A 24,808-nucleotide genomic window follows, 5' to 3' on the forward strand; every position below is an offset into this window, starting at 1 on the left:
CCCCTCCCAGTCTCCCTTATCAGCGCCACCTGCGGGCAGGAGGCGGCAGGTGCAGGTCGTTTCCAGACGGATGGGTGTTGGGTTCTGGGATTTAGCCCAACGGTGGAAGGATTTTTTGGGGGGGGGAGGGGAATAAAATCCCAGAAGGTTTTTATCACCCAGGAAGGGAATTTTCTTTGGCAAAACCCGAAGACTTTTTGGTCCTAAATGGGCTCATGAAGGAGGCACCCATGGGTGCTGCACCCTATAGCGCATCATCCACCAGTATCACCCCAGCATCCTCTCACAAGCAACCCATTAGCAGCAGCATCTCAGTATCACCCTACCCACATCATCCCTGCGTGGTCCCAGCATCATCCCATGAACACCATCCCACCAGAACCACCCCAGCATCCTCCCACCAGCATCAATTCAACCAGCACCATCCCACCAGAACCACCCCAGCGTCCTTCCACCAGCATCAATTCAACCAGCACCATCCCACCAGAACCACCCCAGCATCCTTCCACCAGCATCAATTCAACCAGCACCATCCCACCAGAACCATCCCAGCATCCTCCCACCAGCATCAATTCAACCAGCACCATCCCACCAGAACCATCCCAGCATCCTCCCACCAGCATCAATTCAACCAGCACCCTCCCACCAGAACCACCCCAGCATCCTCCCACCAGCATCAATTCAACCAGCACCATCCCACCAGAACCACCCCAGCATCCTCCCACCAGCATCAATTCAACCAGCACCATCCCACCAGAACCACCCCAGCATCCTCCCACCAGCATCAATTCAACCAGCACCATCCCACCAGAACCATCCCAGCGTCCTCCCACCAGCATCAATTCAACCAGCACCATCCCACCAGAACCACCCCAGCATCCTCCCACCAGCATCACTTCTATCAGCACCATCCCAGCATCCTCCCACCAGCATCAATTCTACCAGCATCCTCCTACCAGAACCATCCCAGCACCCTCCCACCAGCATCAATTCTACCAGCATCCTCCTACCAGAACCATCCCAGCATCCTTCCACCAGCATCAATTCTCCCAGCACCATCCCACCAGAACCATCCCAGCATCCTTCCACCAGCATCAATTCTACCAGCACCATCCCAGCATCCTCCCACTAGCATCAATTCTCCCAGCACCCTCCCACCAGAACCATCCCAGCATCCTCCCACCAGCATCACTTCTATCAGCACCCTCCCACCAAACCATCCCAGGATCCTCCCACCAGCATCATCCCATCTGGATCTCATCCCATTCTCAGGGGACACTTTTGCCCACTCTGGGGACACCCCCATCGTGGTTGGGTCTGAGAAACCCTCTCTACCCACTGCAGTGCTCCCCTGGGGCTGGTGTGATGATATGGCCACTAGGATGGTGTCTTCCATTCCAGCTTTGGGGGTGACCAGGGAGTGGGACACATCTGGATGCTTGAGGACACAAAAGGGGTATCTCCACCCCCCCCACCTCCACCCCCAATATCTCCCCTGGGATTGTCCAGGAGGGAGTAACTGCATCCTAGCTGTAGAAAAAGCTTCCTCCTCTCACCAGGGGTCTTCATTGCTGTTGGCACCACTGAGTGGTGTCCACAGTGATGCCAATGGGTGGTGGCCCCCTCTGTCCTTCACTCCATCCCTGTCACCCCCCCCAAGGTGAAAGACAAGACCAGGCTAGCTTCATCTCACACAGGTGACCTTTAATGACAAAGAGAGCCTAAAATGGCCCAAATTTCCCTCTCTCCTTCCCCAAATATTCTCATTAGAATATTCCCCCCCCCCCCCCAAGGCTGGACAGACAGACATGGGCTGGCAGCACCCTGTCACTCACTGGGACACCCCAATTCATCCCTATCCCTCTGCTTTTCACCTCTCCTATGGGGACAAGAGGGTGCTCAGGCCTGGGAGCACTGACCTCAACTGGACCCTGGAGTGAAAGGAGGAAAACAGGTGTGAAAAAAGGGGGAATAGAGGGAAAAAATGGGGAAATGAGGAGGGGTTGACCCTGGAAAGTCTCATTTTTAGGGTCCTTATGACTGTCACTCCAGTTTAGGGGTGAGGGGACAGCCCTGCTGTCATGCAGGAGAACGTAAAGGTGATGTTTGTTCTCATCCAGAAGATCACAGAATGGGTTGGGGCGGAAGGGACCTTAAAGCTTATCCAGTTCCAAGCCTCCTGCCATGGGCAGGGACACCTCCCACCAGCCCAGCTTGCTCAAGGCCTCATCCAGCCTGGGTTTCTACACCTTCAGGGAGGGCATCCACAGCTTCCCTGGGCATCATGTTCCAGCGCTGCTTGTTTTCATGCAGAAGATGCTCTGAGCATAAGTTGTGGCTTCATCCCACTTCTCAGGCTGTGAATCCCATGGGAATCATCAAGATGAGAAGCAGGATCCTAATTTCCCCCTCATTCCATCACCTCACCCTGCTCCATCACACCTGCGTGGCTCCAGCTCCATCAGGTGGGTCCGAGACTGCCTGCTGGCAAGGTTTTAATTCCCCCAGTCTCATAGAACAGTTTGGGTTGGAAGGGACCTTAAAGCTCAGCCAGTTCCAACCCCCCTGCCATGGCCAGGGACACCTCCCACCAGCCCAGCTTGCTCAAGGCCTCATCCAACTTGGCCTTGAACACCCCCAGGAAGGAGGCAGCCACAGCCTCCCTGGGCAACCTGTGCCAGGGTCTTTCCACCCTCACTCTCAAGAATTTCTTCCTCATCTCCAGTCTCAATCTCCCCTCTTCCAGCTTCACTCCATTCCCTCTCATCCTGTCACCACAAACACATCTCAAAAGCCCCTCCCCAGCTCTCCTGTAGCTCCTTCAGATACTGGAAGGCAGCTCTAAGGACTCCCTGGAGCATTCTCTTCTCCCAGCCTGTCCCCATAGGGGAGATTCTCCAAGCCTCTGATCATCTCCGTGGCCTGTTCCAACAGCTCCATGTTCCTCTTGTGTTGAGCACACCAGAGCTGAAGGCAATGCTGCAGGTGTGGGCTCAGCAGAGGGGCAGAATCCCTTCCCTGCCCTGCTGCTCTCCCTGCTCTGGCTGCAACCAGCACACAGCTACCTGCTGGGCTGCCAGCGACCACTGCTGGCTCCTGGGTACTTTGGCACCAACCGACACCCCCAAGCCCTTCTCCTCCAGACCGCTCTCCATCCATCTTTAGGCAGGGGGCTTGGCAGTGACACGATGATGTCCTTGCCCTCTCCTTGGACCCCCCTCCACCCCAAATAAATAAAGAGGTTTATCTATATATAATATATATATATTTAAAACAAACAAACAAACAAACAAACAGAGCTATCTGGGTGCTGGCGATGGAGCGAGCAGGTTAGCGGGCAGCCCAGGGCGGAGGGTGGGCGGCTGCTCCCCGGGGTGGATTGGCCCTTGGGGTGGTCCCGCAGCACGGCCAGGAGGGGTCCCCCCCTTGGGGTTGTGGGAGAAGGGTAAGGAGAGGTATGACAGCACTGGGACCCCTTCCTTGTCCCCTCCTCCCCAAAGCAGGCACACACAAAACCAGAGAGCGAGCGAGGCAGGTTCCTGGCTGTAGGGCATCCTCCGGCTGGTCCCCACGGATGCTCCTTCAGTAGAGTCTTCCCGAGAGCACACAGCCCTCCACCACCCCCTAAATCTTCTCCACACCCCCAAAGCGGTGTCTGTCTGTGCATGTGTGTGTGTCTGTGTCTGTGTGTCCCTCCCAGTTCAATGTGGTGGCTGGGGGGGGGACAGTGGGGGGACCGGAGCTCATCCCCCCCCAACCCCGAGCACACAGAGAGCAGCTGGGTCGGAGATGAGAGGCGCTGGGGTGGGGGGTGGTGGGGAGGTGGGATCAAGACCCCTTTCTCTGCATATAAGGGGGGTCAGCACCCCCTTTCCATGCTGGGATGGTCCCAGGGTGGGGGGACCACGGCTGTTCATGCCCTCCAGAGGAGGAGGTGGTTGGTGCTGTCGTCCCGTCCCACCGTTTCGCTGCTGCTGGTCAGGCGGAAGTCCTCGTAACCGTCCCCGCCGCTGATCACCAGCATCTTGGGTTTGGAGAGGGCCAGGGCAGGGGCACGGGGGCGTGAGGGGTCTCGTTTCTCTGCCTCGTTTGGCTTCTCGGCCCCTGCCAAGGACAGGATCCCACTGTGCTGCCAGATGGCCCCCCCCAAAAGCCTCCCCCAGCCTCGTCGTCCTGCCCCAGCATTGTCTGTCACTCCAGCATCACTTCAGCAGCATCCCAACAGCATCACCCCAGCAGTGTCATCCCAGCATCCTCTCACAAGCATTCCAGCACCACCATCCCACCAATATGACTCCAGCATTATCCCACCAATATCATCCTAGTACCATCCCACCAGCATCCTCCCAGCATCTTCCCACCAACAGCATCCCAGGATCACCCCAGCATCCTTCCACCAGCCTCATCCCAGCAACAGCATCCCAGGACCTCCCCAGCATACTCCCACTAGTAACATCAGCAGCAACATCCCAGAATACTCCAAGCAGCATCATCCCAGCATCCTCACACAAGCAGCATCCCACATCCTCCCACCTGCATCACCCCAGCATCCTCCCACTAGCTGCATCCCAGCATCAACCAACCATCTTCCCACCAACAGCATCCCAGGATCCTCCTACCAGCATCCTCCCAGCATCTTCCCACCAGCAACATCCCAAAATACCCCAATCAGTATTCTCCCAACAGCATCCTTCTAACAGCATTTCAGGATCACCCCAACATCCTCCTAGCAGCATCCTCCCAGCATCCTCCAAACAGCATCCTTCCACCAGCATCCCAGGATCACCCCAGCACCCTCCTACCAGGATCACCCCAGCATCCTCTTATCAGAATCACGCCACCATCCTCCCACCAGTATCCCTCCACCAGCATCCCAGGATCACCCCAAAATCCTCCTCCCAGCAGCATCACTCCACCAGCACCATCCCAGCATCCTCTCATCACGATCATCCCAACATCATCCTTCAAGCAGCCTCCTCCAGCCCACCAGCAGCATCCCAGCATCACCACCACTTCCCCAGGCTCCACCTTTTCACCTTTGAAACCTCCCCCACACCCAGCGGCTCCCCTCCCCCCAGATTACTACCTGATCCCTGCAAAAATCACCTCCTCTCAATCCCACCTCAACTTGGGGACCAGTCTGGGTGACACTCAGCAGTGGCTTCTCCCCATGGGATTTAGATTCCTCCCAGGGAAATTTGGGGGCACCCAAGACCTGGAGCTGGGCAGCATCACCCATTTCCCTCCCCCCCTCCACCTCCCACCCTCATTTTCCTCCTTGGCAAGGTTGGAGTGAGGGCTCTGGAATCCAGAATCGCCTCCAGGCGATTCTCAGTTACCCATCAGCAGGTCCGCAGAAAAATCCTCCGGGAAGATGTAAGCAGCCGGACGGGAGGTGGGGGAAGGGTGTCGAAGCTGGACCCTCCCCTCCCCTTAAACCCATCCCACCTACCTGTTTCCCTCGGCAACGGGAAGAGGAGATCGAAGCCCTCGGGCAGCTCGATGGCGGTGAGGAAGCGAACGTGCCCGGTGTGACCCTGCGACAGTCCCACCAGCGTCGGAGCCGCCTTGGCCGAGACGGAGAGGGTCAGCACCACGCCGGCGCTGGTCCCGATCCACAGCAGGTCCTTGCAAGCCAGCAGGGCTGTGATCCGCAGGCAGGCTGCTTTGTGCTGCCGGATGATGGCATCCGAGCCTGGGGACGGAGCCCACCCCAGGTCTGAGCTGGCACTGCCTCGGCAATGCCGCCCGGGTCACAACCGCTCCCCGTCCCCACGGGCATGTGGGGTATGGGGATCAGAGAATCGTGGAACCATAGAACCAGGCAGGGCTGGAAAGGACCACAAGGATCAGCCAGTTCCAACCCGCCCTGCCATGGGCAGAGACACCTCACACTGGATCAGGCTGTCCAGAGCCTCATCCAGCCTGGCCTCAAACCCCTCCAGGGTGTTTTATTTCCACCCTTCTCCATGAGAGGGCTTCCTTGAACTGTTTGGTGCCAACACCTGCAGCACAACGTGCAGGATGTGCTCCCAGCTCTGAGTTGTAAGGCAGGGCCTGGGCTGCAGCCAGGGCAGGGATTCTATCACTCTGTTCTGCTCAAACCTCACCTCCAGCACTGCCTCCAGGGCCTTCCATCACCTCCCTGGGCAAACCTGTGCCAGGCTCTCACCACCCTCACGCTGAAGGACTTCTCCCTAACATCCAGTCTGAATCTCCCCATTTCCAGCTTTGTTCCATCCCCCCCCAGGCCTATCACTCCCTGACAGCCTAAGAAGTCCCTCCCCAGCAGCTTTCTTGTAGCCCCCTGCAGATACTGCAAGGCCACAATAAAGTCACCTGGGAGCCTTCTCCTCTCCAGACTGAACAGTCCCAAATCCCTCAGTCTCTGCTCACAGCAGAGCAGCTCCAGCCCTCTGCTCATCCTTGTGGCCCTTCTCTGGACACATTCCAGCACCTCCATAGCCCTCTTGGAACAGGGGCTCCAGAACTGGGTGTAGAATGGGCTGGGCTAGAAGGGACCTTCAAAGCTCATTCAGTCCATACCCCCCCTGCACTCAGCAGGGACATTCTCCACTAGAGCAGGTTGCCCACAGCCCTGTCCAGCCTCACCTGGAGTATCTCCAGGGATGGGGCCACAACCACCTCCCCAAGCAACCTGTTGCAGTGTTCCAGCACCCTCCTGGTGCAGAACTTGTCCCTCACATCCAAGCTCAATCTGCTCTGCTCTACTTTGAAGCCACTGCCCTCATCCTACCACTGCAGGTCTCTATCCTCCTCCTGCTGGGGCCAGCAGCACTGGAGGCATGACGAGAGCCACCAGTACCCACCGGAGACCACAAGGGGCACCCAGGCGGAGAGGTGCCACTGCTCGGCACTTACCTGCCAGCATTTTGTGCACGGGAGGGGTGATGTCAGCCTCGGCCAGCTGCTCGTAGCTGGTGGCATGGTAGAGCCTGACCTGGGCGCTGCTCTGCAGGGCCACCCAGACGCCGCTGCCTGTGCTCACCATGCAGGTGACGCTGCGCCCGCTGTCCTGGCCCACCTGGAGCGTGTGCTGCGGGGGACAGAGCCACAGCCACGCCAGTCAGGATGCCACCCACAGTGCCCACCGCCCTCCAGCCCCCCACCCCCGCTGCTGCCTGCACTACCTCTTGTGCCAAGGTGGCGGTGTTGAGGACGATGACTCTGTTCTGGCAGCCGCACCACAGCTTCCCTGCCACCGCCACCATCTTGGTGATGGGGCTCCCTGGGGAGCCCAGGGACAGGCATTTGGAGTTTTGGGGGTCCCAGAAGCGGCCTGTGAGGGGTGAGGGGGAAGGGGGTTGGTGGTTAAAGCCTCCCAAACGAGACCTATCTTGACCCAGCCATTACAACTATCCCACGTGTGAGGGTTGGAGACAGAACCAAGCAGGTTGGAAGAGAGCTCCAGGCTCAGCCAGCCCAGCCTAGCACCCAGCCCTGCCCAACCAACCAGACCATGGCACTAAGTGCCCCAGCCAGGCTTGGCTGCAACACCTCCAGCCACAGCCACTCCACCACCTCCCTGGGCAGCCCATTCCAGTGCCAATCACTCTCTCTGCCAGGAACTTCCTCCTCACAGCCAGCCCAGATCTGCCCTGCCACAGCTTCAGACTCTGGCCCCTTCTTCTCTTGCTGCTTGCCTGGCAGCAGAGCCCAACCCCATCTGGCTACAGCTGGCAGGTAGGGACCAGAAGGAGGATGAACACCTCCACCTGACTCCAGTTTTGGGGACATGAGCTAATGGGGACATGGAGCTAAAGGGGACATGAGCTGATGAGCCCAGGGGATGCCAGTTGCCAGGCAGGGACTAAAAGGATGATGAATACTTCCATCTGACTCCAGCTTTGGGGTCTCCAGCATCCTGCCCCCACCCTGGAGGTATTCAAGGGCAGGTTGGACCTGGAGCACCATGGTCTAGTGGAAGCTGTCCCTGCCCATGGCAGGGAGGTTGTCGCTGGGTGATGTTTAAGGTCTCTTCCAACCCAACCCATTTGATGGTTTGATGGGAGAAGCAGGGAAGCCACCAGCACCTCAAGCATGCCTCAAGAAGGGGCTGCCCAAGCCCACCCACCCACTTTGGGGCTGACTTCAACCCCACCAGTAGCTTTTGATGCCCCCCAATCCAGCCTCACCTGCTTCCCGTTGGTACACAACGAGCTCCCCGTTGGCCAGCGAGACAAAGACCTGGTTGTCCAGGTACCTGCAGGGAGGAGAACTCTTTGACAGCCAGCTGGAGAGCCACAGGCTCACAGGATGTTAGAGGTTGGAAGGAGCCTCTGGAGATCTGGAGTCCAACCCTGCTGCCAGAGCAGGACCATGGAATCCAGCACAGGTCATGCAGGAGTGCATCCAGATAGGTCTCGAAACTCTCCAGAGGAGGAGACTCCACAACCTCCCTGGAGACCTTCCAGTGCTCTGTGACCCAAAGTCTCTAGAGAAGGAGACTCCACAACCTCCCTGGAGACCTTCCAGTGTTCTGTGACCCAAAGTCTCTAGAGAAGGAGACTCCACAACCTCCCTGGGCAGCCTCTTCCAGTACTCTGTGACCCAAAGTCTCTAGAGGAGACTCCACAGCCTCCCTGGGCAGCCTCTTCCAGTGCTCTGTGACCCAAAGTCTCTAGAGGAGACTCCACAACCTCCCTGGGCAGCCTCTTCCAGTACTCTGTGACCCAAAGTCTCTAGAGGAGACTCCACAACCTCCCTGGGCAGCCTCTTCCAGTGCTCTGTGACCCAAAGTCTCTAGAGGAGACTCCACAGCCTCCCTGGGCAGCCTCTTCCAGGACTCTGTGACCCTAAGTCTCTAAGGAAGGAGACTCCACAGCCTCCCTGGGCAGCCTCTTCCAGGCCTCTGTGACCCAAAGTCTCTAGAGGAGACTCCACAACCTTCCTGGGGACCTTCTTCCAGGGCTCTGTGACCCTAAGTCTCTAAGGAAGGAGACTCCACAACCTCCCTGGGCAGCCTCTTCCAGTGCTCTGTGACCCAAAGTCTCTAGAGGAGACTCCACAGCCTCCCTGGGCAGCCTCTTCCAGGACTCTGTGACCCTAAGTCTCTAAGGAAGGAGACTCCACAGCCTCCCTGGGCAGCCTCTTCCAGGCCTCTGTGACCCAAAGTCTCTAGAGGAGACTCCACAACCTTCCTGGGGACCTTCTTCCAGGGCTCTGTGACCCTAAGTCTCTAAGGAAGGAGACTCCACAGCCTCCCTGGGCAGCCTCTTCCAGTACTCTGTGACCCAAAGTCTCCAGAGGAGACTCCACAACCTCTCTGGGGACCTTCTTCCAGGGCTCTGTGACCCTAAGTCTCTAAGGAAGGAGACTCCACAACCTCCCTGGGCAGCCTCTTCCAGTGCTCTGTGACCCTTACAGTAAATAAGTTCTTCCTCACGTCAAGGTGGAACTTCCAGTGCTGCAGCCTGCATCCACTGCCCCTTGTCCCATCAGAGGGCACAAGTCTTGCTTGGCCACCCCAAAAACCACCTTGCTAGGGAAACCCTGGAGCCCCAAATGCCTCTGCCTCACTTACAAGATGCACATGACAGCAGCAGAGTGCTGCATCTTCATGCTGTTCTTCCTGTTCCGGATGTTGTCCGAGGACTGGTACACGTGGATGCTGGAGGAGAAGAACAAAGCTTGAAGCCCACCTGGGATAAGGGTGGGGGTAGAGATGTCTGCCCCACATCATGTGTCATAGAATGGGCTGGGTTGGAAGGGACCTTCAAAGCTCATCCAGTTCAACCCCCTCTGCAGTCAGCAGGGACATCCTCAACCAGATCAGGTGGCTCAGAGCCCTGTCCAGCCTCACCTGAAATATCTCCAGGGATGAGGCCTCCACCACCTCCCTGGGCAACCTGCTGCAGTGTTCCAGCACCCTCATGGTCACAGAAGCAGTCAGGCTGGCAAAGCCTCTCAGGATCAGCAAGGCCAGCCCAGAGCCCTGCTCTGCAAGGCTCACCCTAAACCAGAGCCCCAAGCACCACATCCAAACCACTTCTGAACACACCCATGGCTGGGGACTCCACCACCTCCCTGCCCAGCCCATCCCAGTGCCACTCTTGCTGGGAAAACATTTTCCCTCCTCTCCAGCCTAAACCTCCCCAGTGGCAGCTTGAGGCCATTCCCTCTTGTCCTGGCACTCATTCCCTGGCACAAGAGACCAGCACCAACCTCTCCACAGCCTCCTTGCAGGTAGCTGCAGCCAGCCAGGAGCTCTGCCCTCAGCCTCCTCATCCTCACACTACCCAGCCCCAGCTCCTTCAGCCTCTCCTCAGCAGATGTCCTCTGCAGGCCCTTCCCCAGCTTCCCTGCCCTGCTCTGCCCTGGCTCCAGCACCTCCACATCCCTCTTGCCTTGAGGTGCCCAAACCTGAACCCAACCCTCGAGGTGAGGCCCCCTCAGAGCAGAGCCCAAGGGGACAATCCCCTCCCTGCTCCTGCTGGCCACAGCATTTCTGCTCCCAGCCAGGACGAACTGCAGAACTTGTTCCTCACATCCCAGCTCAATCTGCTCTGCTCTAGTTTGAAGCCATTGCCTCTCCTCCTGTCCCTGCAGGCTTTTGCAGTCTCTCTGCAGCCTTCTTGTAGCCCCCTTCAGGTCCTGGCAGGCTGCTCTGAGGTCTCCTTTGAGACCTAAGGTGAGAGCCTTCTCCAGGCTGCACACCCCCAGCTCCCTCAGCCTGTCCTCATAGCAGAGCTGCTCCCAACCCCCTGAACAGCTACTTGGGAGGTCTCCCCGGAACCTCTCCCCCCACTCTTGGGAGACATACCAGCCATCCTCAGTGCCCAACCACATGGAGCTCTGATGGGCTTCGGGGTCCAGGCTGAGGAGGTCCTCGAGGCTGCCGCGGGTGAAGGAGCCGCGGCTGGAGCGGCGCAGAGCTCGCCCGTCCGTGGGGCTCTCCCCACGCTGGTTTTGGCTGTAGCTGCCAGTGATGGGCATGAAGCCAGGCTCCTGCTCTTCCTCTGAGCTCGTGGTCTCCACAGTGGCCTCCTTGCAGCTTGGGATCTCTTCGTCTGTGGAGGAGGAGGAGGAAGGAAGGGGTCAGACTAGGAGTACCTGCCTGCTGCAGATGGGGGTTGGACTAGAGCGCAGAACGAGAGAACGGTTTGGGTTGGAAGGGACCCCCAAAGCTCAGCCAGCCCAACCCCCCTGCACTCAGCAGGGACATCCTGCACTACAGCAGGCTGCCCACAGCCCTGTCCAGCCTCACCTTCAAGATCTCCAGGGATGGGGACCTTTTATCCCAAAATAAGAATCATAGAACGGTCTGGGTTGCAAGGGACCCCCACAGCTCATCCAACTCCCCCTGAACTCAGCAGGGATATCCTGCACTAGGTCAGGCTGCCCACAGCCCTGTCCAGCCTCACCTTCAACATCTCCAGGGATAAGGTCTCAATCAACTCCCTGAGCAATCTGCTGCAGGGTTCCAGCACCCTCCTGGTGCAGAACTTCTTCCTCACATCCAATCTAAACCTCCTCTTCTCTCATTTCAAACCACTGCTCCTCATCCTGTCCCTGCAGCCCTTTGCAAACAGTCTCTCTGCAGCCTTCTTGTAGTCTCCTTCAGGTCCTGGCAGGCTGCTATGAGGTCTGCCTGGAGCCTCCTCTTCTCCAGGCTGCACACCCCCAGCTCCCTCAGCCTGTCCTCCTAGCAGAGCTGCTCCAACCTCCTCATCATTTCCCTCCTCTGGACCCACTCCATCAGGTCCATGTCATTCCTATATTGAGAGCCCAAGACCTGGAATGACCTTTGGAGGCTCCCTTCAAACCAGACCATTCTGTGGTTCTACCACAGGTCCCTTTGTGATGCTGAGGACACAGGGATAACGAGCCCCAAAGCCACCAGCCTCACACCAGCATCAAAGTGTTGGGCTGGTGCCCCCCAGCATCTCTTCCCTGCTTTTATTTTGCTCAGAAGCCACCACCTGTGGAATTTCTTGAGGAACACAAGGAGGGATTGGCCAAACCCATCCTTTTAGCAGGCTCTGTTGTGATGGGACAAAGAGTGATGGCTTGAAATTCAAAGAGGGAGACTTAAAGCAGATCTAAGAAAGGAATTTTTGGTGCTGAGGATGCTGAGACCTTGGCCCAGCTGCTGCCAGGAGCTTGGCCCAGCTGCTGCCCCATCCCTGGAGCCATTCCACATCAGGTTGGATGTGGCTCTGAGCAACCTGCTCTAGCTGAAGAGGTCCCTGCTGTCTGCAGCAGGGTCAGGCTAAGAGGACTTTGGAAGATCACAGCATCATCCAGGTTGGAAAAGACCTTTATGATCCTCAAGTCCAATCATTAACCCTACTCTGCCAAGTCCACCACTAAGCCATAACCCCAAGCACCACATCTACACAGCCTTTAAACACCTCCAGGGGGGAGGACTCCAGCACCTCCCTGGGCAGCCTGTGCCAATGCCTGACAGCCCTTTCAGTGAACAAACCCCATCTTTTCCTAGTGGGCAGCCTACACCTCCCCAGATGCAACTCGAGCCCACCCCTCCCATCCCAAGGCTCCACGATTCTGGGGTCAAAGAAGCAGGGATTCACACTGAGCAGGGACTCACTGCCGAAGCTGGAGGAGATGGTGGAGTGGCTGGCTTGGCTCTGCAGCGTCCCTGAGGGGCTGGGTGAGGACTCATCATCTGTGTCATCGCTGTCAAAGGGCACCAGCTCCCTGTTGCCACCGTCGACCGGCTCCGAGAGCTCCAGCGAGGACCCCGAGATGGAGATGTGCAGGCAGGGCTGTGGACCTGCCTCCTCTGGCGCCTGCGCCGGGACCACCTCCGAGGAGGGACTGCCCACCGGCTCCCCACGTTCCCTGCTGCCACCAGGGGAAGGGGAGGGAGGAAAGAGAAGCAGCTCCAGCATCACCCTCCACGCCCACCAGCGCCAGGGTGGGCAGCCCCAGGTGGGAACGCCCTACCTGTGAGCTCGCTTGAGGCCGGGCACGGAGGCGATGCAGAGGATCCTGGCGGAGCAGACGGCGATGCAGGCTTCCACCGTGGGCTCCTTGCGGATGCTGAGCAAGCAAACCTGCCCCACGTAGCCATCACTGTTGCACACCCAAACCTCGTGGGAGTTCTCCGGGCTGCCGTGGCTGGGAGAAGCACAAGAGAACTGCAAAGGAGCCAAAGATGGGATGAGTTGGAAGCTCTTGGAATCTGGTGGGAAGACCACCGAGATGATTCAGAGATTCAGAGAAGGGATTGGGTTGGAAGGGATCTTAATCACAGAATGGTTTAGGTTGGAAGGGACCTCAAAGCTCAGCCAGTTCCAATCCCCTGCCATAGGCAGGGACACCTCCCACTAGAGCAGGTTGCTCAAAGCCTCATCCAACCTGGCCTTGAACACCTCCAGGGAGAGAGCAGCCACAGCCTCCTGGGGCAACCTGTGCCAGTGTCTCACCACCCTCCCTGCCAAGAACTTCTTCCTAACATCCAGTTTCCATCTCCCCTCTGCCAGTTCAAACCCATTCCTCCTCCTCCTGTCATTACAAGACCTTGTCAGTAGTCCCTCCACAGCCTTCCTGCAGCCCCCTTCAGACACTGAAAGGCTACTATAAGCCTCTCCTCGAAGCCTTCTCTTCTCCAGGCTGAGAATCTAGCATCTAGTTCCAACCCCACTCCTACCATGGGCAGAGAAACCTTCCACTTGAGCAGGTTGCTCAGCTAATGTGGCCCTGACCACCTCCAGAGAGGGGGCTGGAGGTCCTGTAGGATGCTTGAGCTCAACCACCACCGAGTACCTGCATTCCGCTCCGCGTCTTCATGATGGGGATGGCCTTGAGGAACTCTGGGTCCAGGCAGTTTTTGCTGGCAGCTGGGGAAAAGAAATCAATTGGCAGGATGAAGAAGTGAGGGATGGAGGTCTCCCAAAGCTGGGTTGCGAGATGCTGACTCCATCACCACCTCCACCTCCCCAGTCCCTTGGTGTTACCCAGCTTCTTCTTGGCATCCTCAAAGGCTTGCTCGAAGCTGAGCCGGGCATCGGGGTTGGGGAACTCGAAGATGAAGGACTCGGTGCCATCAGCTTTGGTGGTGCTGAGCTCCACCTTGTTGGGGGGGAAGGCCATGCTGAAGGACAGGGATTGCTTCTCTGCCAGCTCCCGGTGGATGGCAGCCATCAGGTCCTTGATCACATCGTCCAGGCTCTGGGGAAGGGGCACAACACTTCAGCTCTCAGGGATGGGCTCCGACCAGCCACACGCCTGGCAAGGACCTCGTCCATCCCCCAGCACCCCAACCCCACTGAGGCTTTGAGGCTGCTGGAACCTGGGGCCTTTGTGGGCACTCATGGCCACCAGCCCTTTCAGAGGTTCTCCCTCTCCCAGAGGACACCTTAGGGAGCCAAGAGGACAGCATCAGGGCCACCACATGGTACTGGCCTCATCCATCCCCAAGCATCCTTCAGAAGCTGCCCCAATTGTCCTGTGGCTCCTCGAGGAGCCCTTCCACAGGTGTTCCATGCCACAGAAGACATCCAGGTCAGTCCTCCAGGGAATGTGTCAGTCAGGGGTCAGCACCAGGGCCACCCCCCCCATACCTGGTGGGGGAAGCTGAGGCTCTCTGACAGCTTGCTGACTTGCCCCAAGGTGCTGAGGTCCTCATCCAGGCGGCAGATGCTCTTCTGGATGCTCTCCCTGTTGGTGGCTTGCGAGGCACCTGTGTGGGGACACACATGTGGCATTAACCCCTTCCTCTCTGGTGTCCCCCAGAGGAAGCTTAGTGAGCAGTGGCATTGGATGGGACACTCCAGCAGGCAGTGACAGACCTTTGACAATGTCCACATCCTCCAGTGGCAGCTTCCAGAGCAGTTTGTACTTGCTGGCGGTGTCAATCACGCTGGCTGCTGTGTACCTGTGAAGTTGAGGGGGGAGTGTGGCTGAGCTGCATCCATGTCCCCAACACCTTCAAGTCCATCCATGCAGCGAGGACAGCCCCAGAGAACCTGGTGGGTGCCCTCCAGGGGGTACTCACAGGCTCATGGAGCTGCGGCGGAGGGACCCAGACTTGCGCTTCAAGGTGGTGCACACCAGCAGGTCGGTGAAGAGGAAGAAGGAGCGGTCCTTCTTCCCACCCACTGCCTTCTGAGGAGCAGCAGGAGACACCAGGGGGTTAGCATCCAGCCCTCACCCACCACTACTGGTGCTGGAAGTGGTCCCTGCCTCAGTTTCCCCATGCATGGCCTTGGTGTGAGGTGCAATGGTGGAAGGGGAGGTAGGTGCCACGAAGGCGAAGCTGCAGAGTTCCACTCAGGGGGAAGCACCAGGGCCATGGGAACGTCAGGCATGGGCTCAGGAGGCCTTTCACAGCTTTCATCTCCAGCCTTCCTATCCAGCCCTGGCCCAGGGATCCTGTGATTTCTTCTGGCCTCCTGGCTGCTCCCAGACTCATCTTATCTTCCCCCACACTTGGGGAATGTTATGTTGTCCCCATTCTTCTGTCCTACATCTGTCTATTCTTTCATTCCTCCATCCTTCCATCCATCTGTCCATCCATCCCTCCACTCTTCTATCCATCTCCCACCCATCCATCCATTCATCCATCCATCCATCCACCCACCCACCCATCCATCCCTCCACCCTTCTATCCATCTGTCCATCCATCACCCACCCACCCATCCTCCACCCTTCCATCCATGTGTCCATCCATCACGACCCATCCACTCACCCATTCCTCCGTCCTTCCATCCATCCATTCCTCTGTCCACCCACCCGTAGCCTGCCCTGGGCACCTAGGCCTCCCATGCCCCTCAGTCATGGCTTCCCACCACCCCACCCAGAGCACAGCCCCATGGCCCCACTGGTGACAAGGACCACCCCATTCTTACCACTTCCACGACCATCTCCTGGCGCAGGAACCTGCGGAGTGGGGCCTGGAGCTGTGGGGGACAAGGAGGCTTGTGAGCGGTGAGCCCCAGGGCAGAACCCTTGCGAGCTTTGTCCTTGCCCCTGTGGTCCCCTGCCTCAGGCCTGGCACTCCAGTCCCTTCCCAACCCCACCAGCAGCCCAGCCTGGGCTCGTGTTCCACCAGACAGAGCAGAAGTGGTTGAGCTCTGGGGAGGAGGAAGGAAAGCCCAAGGCCATGCAGGGCCCCCCCCACGTACATCCTCCATCCCTTCGATGTGGGACTCGATCTCCTGCACGATCCTGGCGTTCCTCTCCACCTCCTCCGCGCTCTTCATGCCCTTGTTGATCCTCTCAGCCACTTGCTTGATGTTGCGTTGGGCATCGATGAGGAAGGGGTGGTCAGGGTGGTCCTCTGGGGTGTGCTTCAGCAGGTCCTGCCAGGGGGATGCAGCCGCAACATCACCACAGGCCAAGCTTGGGCATCAGCGATGCCATGGCACCCACCCCGGGCAAAGGCCCCAAGCGTGCTGCTCTGCCTGCTGGCAGGAAAGGTGTGGCAAAGAGACAAGGCTTTGAGCTTTGGCCACCACCAGCCTGGTCTTTGTCACCTCTGAAGAGGCCACCAGCTCCTGAGAGAGCACCATCACCTTGCATGGACACCTCAGATCTGTCACTGGAAGGTGCTTTGAGGAACCTGATCTGGATGGATGATGCTTTGAGGAACCTGATCTACTGGAAGATGTCCCTGCCCATGGCAGAAGGGTTGGACCAGATCACCTCCAACCCATTTGGTGATTCTCTGACAGCACAACCCCATGATAGCACCAAAGAAAGTGACCTTGGCATGGGGAAAGTGAGGCACAGAGCAGAAAGGTAGAGTGGAAGGGAAGATGCTCTGGGGAACTGGAAGGTTGGATGGTGCTTTGAGGAGCCTGATCTACTGGAAGATGCCCCTGCCTGTGGCAGAAGGGTTGGACCAGATCACCTCCAACCCCTTTGGTGATTCTCTGACAGCACAACCCCATGATAGCACCAAAGAAAGTGACTCTGGCATAGGGAAAAGTGAGGCACAGAGCAGAAAGGTAGAGTGGAAGGGAGGATGCTCTGGGGAACTGGAAGGTTGGATGGTGCTTTGAGGAACCTGGTCTAGATGGATGGTGCTTTGAGGAACCTGATCTACTGGAAGATGCCCCTGCCCGTGGCAGAAGGGTTGGACCAGGTCACCTCCAACCCATTTGGTGATTCTCTGAAAGCACAACCCCATGAAAGCACTAAAGTAACCTTGGCATGGGGAAAGTGAGGCACAGAACAGAAAGGCAGAGTGGAAGGGAAGATGCTTTGGGGATCTGGAAGGTTGGATGGTGCTTTGAGGAATCTCATCTACTGGAAGATGCCCCTGCCCATGGCAGAAGGGTTGGACCAGATCATCTCCAACCCATTTGGTGATTCTCTGAAAGCACAACCCCATGAAAGCACTGAGGAAAGTGAGCCTGGCATGGGGAAAGTGAGGCACAGAGCTGTGGGAATGGTCCCAAAAGGGTGCCACAATGCCCAACCTCCCAGCAGGAAGGCAGAGTGGAAGGGAAGATGCTTGGGAAACAGTTGGATAGACCTCAGGGTGACCATCCCCGGGAGGGCAGAGCCAGGTGTGGGCTTGAGGACACCAACTTTGTGTCAAGGAATGACAAAAAACAGGTGCCAGGAGAGGTGTAGGACCCCTTAAAGCTCCCATGCCAGGGAAGTGAGGAGGAGCCATGGTCATGGAATCATAGAACCACGGAATTGTTGGTTGGAACAGACCTTTGAGCTCAAGTCCAAGCATCAACCTAACGCCTCTGTGGCCCTCAAACCGAGTCCTGAAGCACCACGTCCATGCTTTTCTTGAACCCTTCCAAGGATGGTGACTCCACCAGCTCCTGGCACAGCACAGATGCTCTCTTGCCAGCTGCCACCTGCCCACACCCACCTTCACCAGCAGCTCGTAGCGTGGGATCCTCTGCACTGGCTTGATCATCAGGTCGGACAGAGCCTGCTTCTCCTTGTTCTCCCGCATGCTTTGCTGCACAGCAAAAGGACAGGGCACATTAGGTGGCATAAGGCAGGGACTGGGAGTCCTGCCAGCCCACAGTCTGCAGCAACACCCGTTTGGGGTAGGAGGGAACCCCTTTTACACCTCCCCAAGTGACTTTGGTTCATCCCAAGCTGGCTTCCTTTGCAATGAACCCAAGAAGATGGCAAGGGAAAAGTCCCAGTCTGGCCAGAGGTGATAGAATCATTGTCAGGGCTGGAAGGGACCTCAAGGAGCAGCCAGCTCCAACCCCCCTGCCATGGGCAGGGACACCTCACACCAGAGCAGGTTGCTCACAGCCACATCCAGCCTGGACTTAAACACCTCCAGGGATGAGGCTGCCACCACCTCCCTGGGCAGCCGGTGCCAGGCTCTCACCACCCTTATGCTAAAGAACTTCTTCCTAATGTCTAATCTCAATCTCCCTTCCTCTAGCTTGGATCCATTCCCCCCAGTCCTAGCACTACCTGAACCCCTAAAAAGTCCCTCCCCAGCTTTCCTGTAGCCCCCTGCAGATCCTGCAAGGCCACAGTGAGGTCTCCTCAGAGCCTTCTCCTCTCCAGCCTGCACAGCCCCAACTCTCTCAGCCTGTCCCCACAGCAGAGCAGCTCCAGCCCTCTGCTCATCCTCATGGCCCTGCTCTGGACACCTTCCAGCACCTCCAGACCTCTCCTGTCACAGAGGCTGCAGAACTGGACCCAGAGCTCCAGGTGGGCTCTCAGCAGAGCAGAGCAGAGGGGCAGAATCCCCTCCCTGGCCCTGCTGCCCACACTGCTGCTGCTGCAGCCCAGGCTCTGCTTGGCTCTCTGGGCTGCAAGTGCACACTGCTGGCTCAGGCTGAGCTTCTCAACCACCAGCACCCTCAAGGCCTTTCCTTCAGGGCTGCTCTCCAGCCTGGCACTGCCCAGCCTGTAACAGTACCTGGGCTTGCCCTTTACTCCCATTAACCCCATCCTGCCCCACCAACAGCCCTGCAGGTGACCATCCTCTGTGGGGAGGGGAAGCAGGACCCACCTCGAGGAACTTCATGAATGCTGGTCTGGCTTCCTTGGCAATCCTGACAGCATCCTTGGCGTTGAGGAAGTTATCAATGTAGGCAGAGTAGATGTTGACCAGCACATCCTTGGAGAACTGGGAGGAGAGAAGAAAGAGGGACAAGAGGCTAGGCTGAGCTTGGACCTAGAATCATAGAATCAGTCAGGGCTGGAAGGGAGCACAAGGAGCAGCCAGTGCCAACCCCTGCCATGCCCAGGGACACCCTACCCTAGAGCAGGCTGCACACAGCCTCAGCCAGCCTGGCCTCAAACACCTCCAGCCATGGGGCCTCAACCACCTCCCTGGGCAACCCAGTCCAGCCTCTCACCACTCTCCTGCTCAACAACTTCCTCCTCACCTCCAGCCTCACTCTCCCCACCTCCACCTTTGCTCCAGTCCCCCCACTCCTGACACTCCCTCACAGCCTCAAAAGTCCCTCCCCAGCCTTTTTGGAGCCCCCTTCAGGTCCTGGCAGGCCACAAGAAGGTCCCCTGGGAGCCTCCTCTGCTCCAGCCTGCACAGCCCCAACTCTTTCAGGCTGTGCTCACAGCAGAGCTGCTGCAGCCCTCTGAGCATCCCAGTGGCCCTCCTGGAAGAAGCTGTCCCAAGGGTTAATCCTGGCTGTGGGCTGGTGTGGGGAGGGCTCCTCCCTCCAGCTGCAGACCAGGCTGGTCACCACCAACCACCCTCCCCAACTCCCCCCTCAGCGTTAAGCTAAAGCAGACCTGGGGCCTGGAGATCGTCTCCTGTTCTCCAACCCACCCTTTAATCACTCCTCTGCCTCCTGCTCCAAAACCACTTCTCCTGCTGGGGGCCATCCCCCATCTCTGGGTTCCTCCACCCTGTGAGGACCTTACCGACTGCACCAGGAGGTCTCCCACTTTCTGCTTCTCGTGCCAGTTCTGCACACAGTCGTGGATCTGCTCCAGGAACTGCTCGTGGTGCTCCAGCAGCTCAGGGATCTGGTCAAAGATCTCATCCACCAGGGATGGGTCACACAGCAGTGAGTTCTCTGGTTGCTTCAGTGGCTTCATGTAACCCTGAGGTGAAGCAAAAGGCATCGAGGTCCCCACGGATTTCTTTCCCCCACCTCTCCCAGGAGGAGTTTTTCACCCCGTGTGAAGATGGATGGAGGTCGGTGGCATCCTGCAGCAGGGACTCCCTGCAGGGTTGTGGGAGCCACCAGAAGGACCAGACAGTGTCCCAGCAGGTTTTGCACCCCCATGTTTCCTGCATCCCATCCCACTTGATGCATCCCCGTGGCAGTGTGGGGAGTGGGACAGGCCTGCAGGAGAAACCCCCCAGTTGCTGCGTCCTCCAGCTACAGACTTCAGAGGCTCCAAACCTCTGCTGTCATCAGGCTCACTGTCACCTCCACCTGCTACAGAGCCTGACTCAGCTGGGAAGCCATGGCAGCATGACCTTGGGACCCCAAACCTGGTGCCTTCCTGGTGGGATTTGGGATGTGTGGAACCAGCAGGGTAGATGCTCTGGGTCAAGCCCTGGACCGCTTCGCCCAGCAGCATCTCTTGGACAATGGCTCAGAGCTGGCAGGAAAAGCAGGTCCTCTGCAAGGCTGGGTGGGAAGCTCTGCTAGGAAACCCTTTCCCCGTGGGAAGGGCAGGGATGGTGCCCTCAGGAATGGGAGACTTGGATCTGCAAGGAGTGCAGGATGAGGAAGGTCCCCCCAAGCCTTGGCACCTCCCCTGCCTGACCCGTGCGAGATGCTGGTGTCCTTCAAGGATGTTGGAAGGATCATGGAGATGATCACTGAGGACACAACCCACCTTGAGTGGCTTCAAACATCTCCATCCATCCAAGCTGGCAAACCTCCATCCCAAGGATGAGGTTTCTCAAGCTGATGGTTAGGTCCATGGAGACCTAAGTCAGAACAGCCAAATCCTTCCTGAGGCTCCTAACCCATTTCACCTGCCCTACTATGGCCAACTCCTCCATCAGGAGCAGGGCTGGGCTGTGCCACACATCCCTCTCACTGTGAAACTGGGGGAGCAAGGACCAGATGGGGAAGAAGAACATGGAGACAGCTTCCAGCTCAGCACACAGGGAGAGCAGGCAGGGCTTGCTCATACACCATCTGCCTTGGCTAGAAGATGATGCTCCAAGGCAGCCACCACGCCACATGCCAGCAGGCCACATCATGGATGCAAGCATGAGATGGGGAGCTGGAGGCATCTAGAGCCCTGTGATGTGCCAGGTCCCCCTGCTTGCACCAGAGCTCTGCCACTAACACCCCATGGCTTCCATCTATGCTCACTCAGTCCCTCCAGTGGGGAACCATTGACACCCCCTCCCAGCACACCTGCCCTCTCCAACCAGCCTCCTGACCCACCTCAGAAGAGGGCACAGCCCAAGTGACAACCTCCATCCATGCCAAGGTCATCAGGGACACCACCAGACCCTAAACCCCAGAGCCAGGGTCCTCTTGCACCTCCAAGCCAACATCTGCACTAGAAGCAGCCTCTAAGCTGCTTCCCTTCTGCAGCAACGTCTGGTAGAGCACATCTGGGCCCACCACGGGGGCAGGCAGGCAGGCAAAGCCCGGCTGGGTGTTGGGATGATGTCCTCACGGACATGCCCAGCAGATGTCCTGCAGGCACTGCTTGGGATGGAGAGCAGAGCTCAGCTCCCATGTTCTCGGCGTTTCCACCAGCAGACATGCGGTTGGACAACCCACACCTAAGCCAGCCTGACCTGGGCTCCAGGGCGTTGACCACCATCAACTTAAAACACCTTCATTAACATCTCAAACGTGGGGTGGACCCTCCGGCCAGGTTGCTCCGGGGGGGGGTTGGAACCAGCTCAGTGATTAGAAGAAGAACTGAGAAGAATCCTCAGCCCATGGTGAAGTTGAGCAGAAAGTGTGTGGGGGGTCATGGGTGTAAAGGTCCTCCCCACCCCAGGAATTGGGGGGCCATGGGTGTAAAGGTCCTTCTCCACCCCAGAAAATGGGGGGGGGCATGGGTGTAAAGGTCCTCCCCACCCCAGGAATTGGGGGGCCATGGGTGTAAAGGTCCTTCTCCACTCCAGAAAGTGGGGGGGCCATGGGTGTAAAGGTACTCTCTACCCCAGAAAGTGGGGGGGCCATGGGTGTAAAGGTACTCTCCACCCCAGAAAGTGGGGGGGCATGGGTGTAAAGGTACTCTCCACCCCAGAAAGTGGGGGGGCATGGGTGTAAAGGTACTCTCTACCCCAGAAAGTGGGGGGGGCATGGGTGTAAAGGTCCCCTCTACCCCAGAAAATGGGGGGGCATGGGTATAAAGGTCCCCTCCACCCCAGAAAGTGGGGGGGGCATGGGTGTAAAGGTACTCTCTACCCCAGAAAGTGGGGGGCCATGGGTGTAAAGGTACTCTCTACCCCAGAAAGTGTGGGGGGCATGGGTGTAAAGGTGCTCTCCACCCCAGAAAGTGGGGGGCCATGGGTGTAAAGGTCCCCTCCACCCCAGAAAGTGGGGGGGCATGGGTGTAAAGGTCCCCTCCACCCCAGAAAGTGGGGGGGGGCATAGGTGTAAAGGTCCCCCCCATCACAGCATGGTTATCAACAGCCAGGAGACTGAGGAACAGAGCTATTGGGGGAGCACTGGAAGGGGCTCGGGGACACACACACCTGCCAGGTGACAACCCACCAGAACGCTACAGCCTCCACCCGGGGCACAGATGTGACCTCTGGCCCCACCGCTGGCACCACCGCCCGCACCTCTGGCCCCGCTGTCCCCCCCCAGCCCTGCCCCTGTGCCCATCGGAGCTGGCAGCGCAGCCGGAGCTGGGGGTGCGCCCCCGGGGACGGCGGCAGGGGGCCGGGAAGGTTGCGCCGCTGGGCGCTGCGCGGCCGCCGCGTCCCCGGCCGTGCCGCCTTACCTGCATCAAGGTGCGCAGGGACTCCACGTAGGACTGCTCCGTGTCCAGCAGCGTCATGATGACGTGTTTCCTCATGTCCTGCCCGGGAGGGGACAGAGGGACAAGGTGAGGTTTTGGGGTGACGAGGCGGAGAGGAGCACAGCGGCGGCCGTCGGGGAGCGAGCGCTGAGGCGGCTGAGGAGCGGGAGGAAGGCGGCTGGAGCCCTGCTCCCCTGCGCTCCCTCTCCAGCCCGATGGAGGAATCCGGGAGGATTAGGAAGTACATGACACCGAGCGCACACAGGCTGCCTGCTTCCCTCCTCGGCAGCGTCAGGAGCCCGCCCTGGAGCTCACAGCCCTACATGGGTCGGTCCCGACGCCCTCCGGCACTCCGGCGGCTCCGCTCGGAGCGGTCCCGTAGGAATTCACCTCCCGCCCCAGCACCTCGGGCACCTCGCAGCGGGGCTGCGACTCCGGAGCCAGGGGATTCTGGGGGGTGCTGGAGGGCAAGGAGAGGTGGGGGTATGGGATGGTCTGGCAGGCCCGGGAAGGAGATGGGTTGGGGTCTTCTTGGTGGTTGTGAGGCTACCTCGCATGTAGCATACAAGGAGGTGACCTTTGGGAAGGAGATGGGTTGGGGTCTTCTTGGTTGTGAGGTTTGCAGACCTACCTTGTGTGCAGCACACAAGGAGGTGTCCCTTGGGAAGGAGATGGGTTGGGGTCTTCTTGGTCGTGAGGCTTGGAGACCTACCTTGTGTGCAGCACACAAGGAGGTGTCCCTTGGGAAGGAGATGGGTTGGGGTCTTCTTGGTTGTGAGGTTTGGAGACCTACCTTGTGTGCAGCACACAAGAGGATGCCCCTGCAGAGCAGCTTAGGGATGAGATGCTCCAAAGGCTCAGAGTATAAAGACACCCCAAAAGTTTTGGGTGTGAGATGCTCCAAAGGCTCAGAGTATAAAGACACCCCAAAAGTTTTGGGTGTGAGATGCTCCAAAGGCTCAGAGTATAAAGACACCCCAAAAGTTTTGGGTGTGAGATGCTCCAAAGGCTCAGAGTATAAAGACACCCCAAAAGTTTTGGGTGTGAGATGCTCCAAAGGCTCAGAGTATAAAGACACCCCAAAAGTTTTGGGTGTGAGATGCTCCAAAGGCTCAGAGTATAAAGACACCCCAAAAGTTTTGGGTGTGAGATGCTCCAAAGGCTCAGAGTATAAAGACACCCCAAAAGTTTTGGGTGTGAGGTGCTCCAAAGGCTCAGAATATAAAGACACCCCAAAAGTTTTGGGTGTGAGATGCTCCAAAGGCTCAGAGTATAAAGACACCCCAAAAGTTTTGGGTGTGAGATGCTCCAAAGGCTCAGAGTATAAAGACACCCCAAAAGTTTTGGGTGTGAGATGCTCCAAAGGCTCAGAGTATAAAGACACCCCAAAAGTTTTGGGTGTGAGGTGCTCCAAAGGCTCAGAATATAAAGACACCCCAAAAGTTTTGGGTGTGAGATGCTCCAAAGGCTCAGAATATAAAGACACCCCAAAAGTTTTGGGTGTGAGATGCTCCAAAGGCTCAGAGTATAAAGACACCCCAAAAGTTTTGGGTGTGAGATGCTCCAAAGGCTCAGAGTATAAAGACACCCCAAAAGTTTTGGGTGTGAGATGCTCCAAAGGCTCAGAGTATAAAGACACCCCAAAAGTTTTGGGTGTGAGATGCTCCAAAGGCTCAGAGTATAAAGACACCCCAAAAGTTTTGGGTGTGAGGTGCTCCAAAGGCTCAGAATATAAAGACACCCCAAAAGTTTTGGGTGTGAGATGCTCCAAAGGCTCAGAGTATAAAGACACCCCAAAAGTTTTGGGTGTGAGATGCTCCAAAGGCTCAGAGTATAAAGACACCCCAAAAGTTTTGGGTGTGAGATGCTCCAAAGGCTCAGAGTATAAAGACACCCCAAAAGTTTTGGGTGTGAGGTGCTCCAAAGGCTCAGAATATAAAGACACCCCAAAAGTTTT

General features: G+C 57.8%; 1 protein-coding gene across 2 annotated transcripts in view; it reads right to left on the bottom strand.

The window, feature by feature from the left end:
* Positions 1-3,242: 3,242 nt before the first annotated feature.
* The window catches only part of ARHGEF17 (Rho guanine nucleotide exchange factor 17), a 51,551-nt gene continuing 29,985 nt past the window's right edge, over positions 3,243-24,808 (bottom strand). The window contains exons 2-21 of one of the 2 annotated variants that reach the window (XM_064144184.1): positions 22,834-22,911; positions 19,816-19,998; positions 18,938-19,054; positions 17,822-17,914; positions 16,113-16,289; positions 15,837-15,887; positions 14,984-15,093; positions 14,778-14,863; positions 14,550-14,668; positions 13,944-14,157; positions 13,753-13,826; positions 12,931-13,124; positions 12,572-12,825; positions 10,784-11,030; positions 9,545-9,631; positions 8,157-8,224; positions 7,152-7,300; positions 6,883-7,057; positions 5,453-5,695; positions 3,243-4,104 (exon numbers count right to left, since the gene is read on the bottom strand). In XM_064144184.1, coding sequence (XP_064000254.1) covers positions 3,914-4,104; positions 5,453-5,695; positions 6,883-7,057; positions 7,152-7,300; positions 8,157-8,224; positions 9,545-9,631; positions 10,784-11,030; positions 12,572-12,825; positions 12,931-13,124; positions 13,753-13,826; positions 13,944-14,157; positions 14,550-14,668; positions 14,778-14,863; positions 14,984-15,093; positions 15,837-15,887; positions 16,113-16,289; positions 17,822-17,914; positions 18,938-19,054; positions 19,816-19,998; positions 22,834-22,911 — 2,910 coding nt within the window. In that variant the 3' untranslated portion in view covers positions 3,243-3,913. Of the gene's footprint in view, positions 4,105-5,452; positions 5,696-6,882; positions 7,058-7,151; positions 7,301-8,156; positions 8,225-9,544; positions 9,632-10,783; positions 11,031-12,571; positions 12,829-12,930; positions 13,125-13,752; positions 13,827-13,943; positions 14,158-14,549; positions 14,669-14,777; positions 14,864-14,983; positions 15,094-15,836; positions 15,888-16,112; positions 16,290-17,821; positions 17,915-18,937; positions 19,055-19,815; positions 19,999-22,833; positions 22,912-24,808 lie in introns of both variants that reach the window. The other variant, XM_064144183.1, reaches the window with a different exon arrangement.

The sequence above is a fragment of the Pogoniulus pusillus genome, chromosome 6, assembly GCF_015220805.1.
Source record: "Pogoniulus pusillus isolate bPogPus1 chromosome 6, bPogPus1.pri, whole genome shotgun sequence".
Classification (NCBI taxonomy): domain Eukaryota; kingdom Metazoa; phylum Chordata; class Aves; order Piciformes; family Lybiidae; genus Pogoniulus; species Pogoniulus pusillus.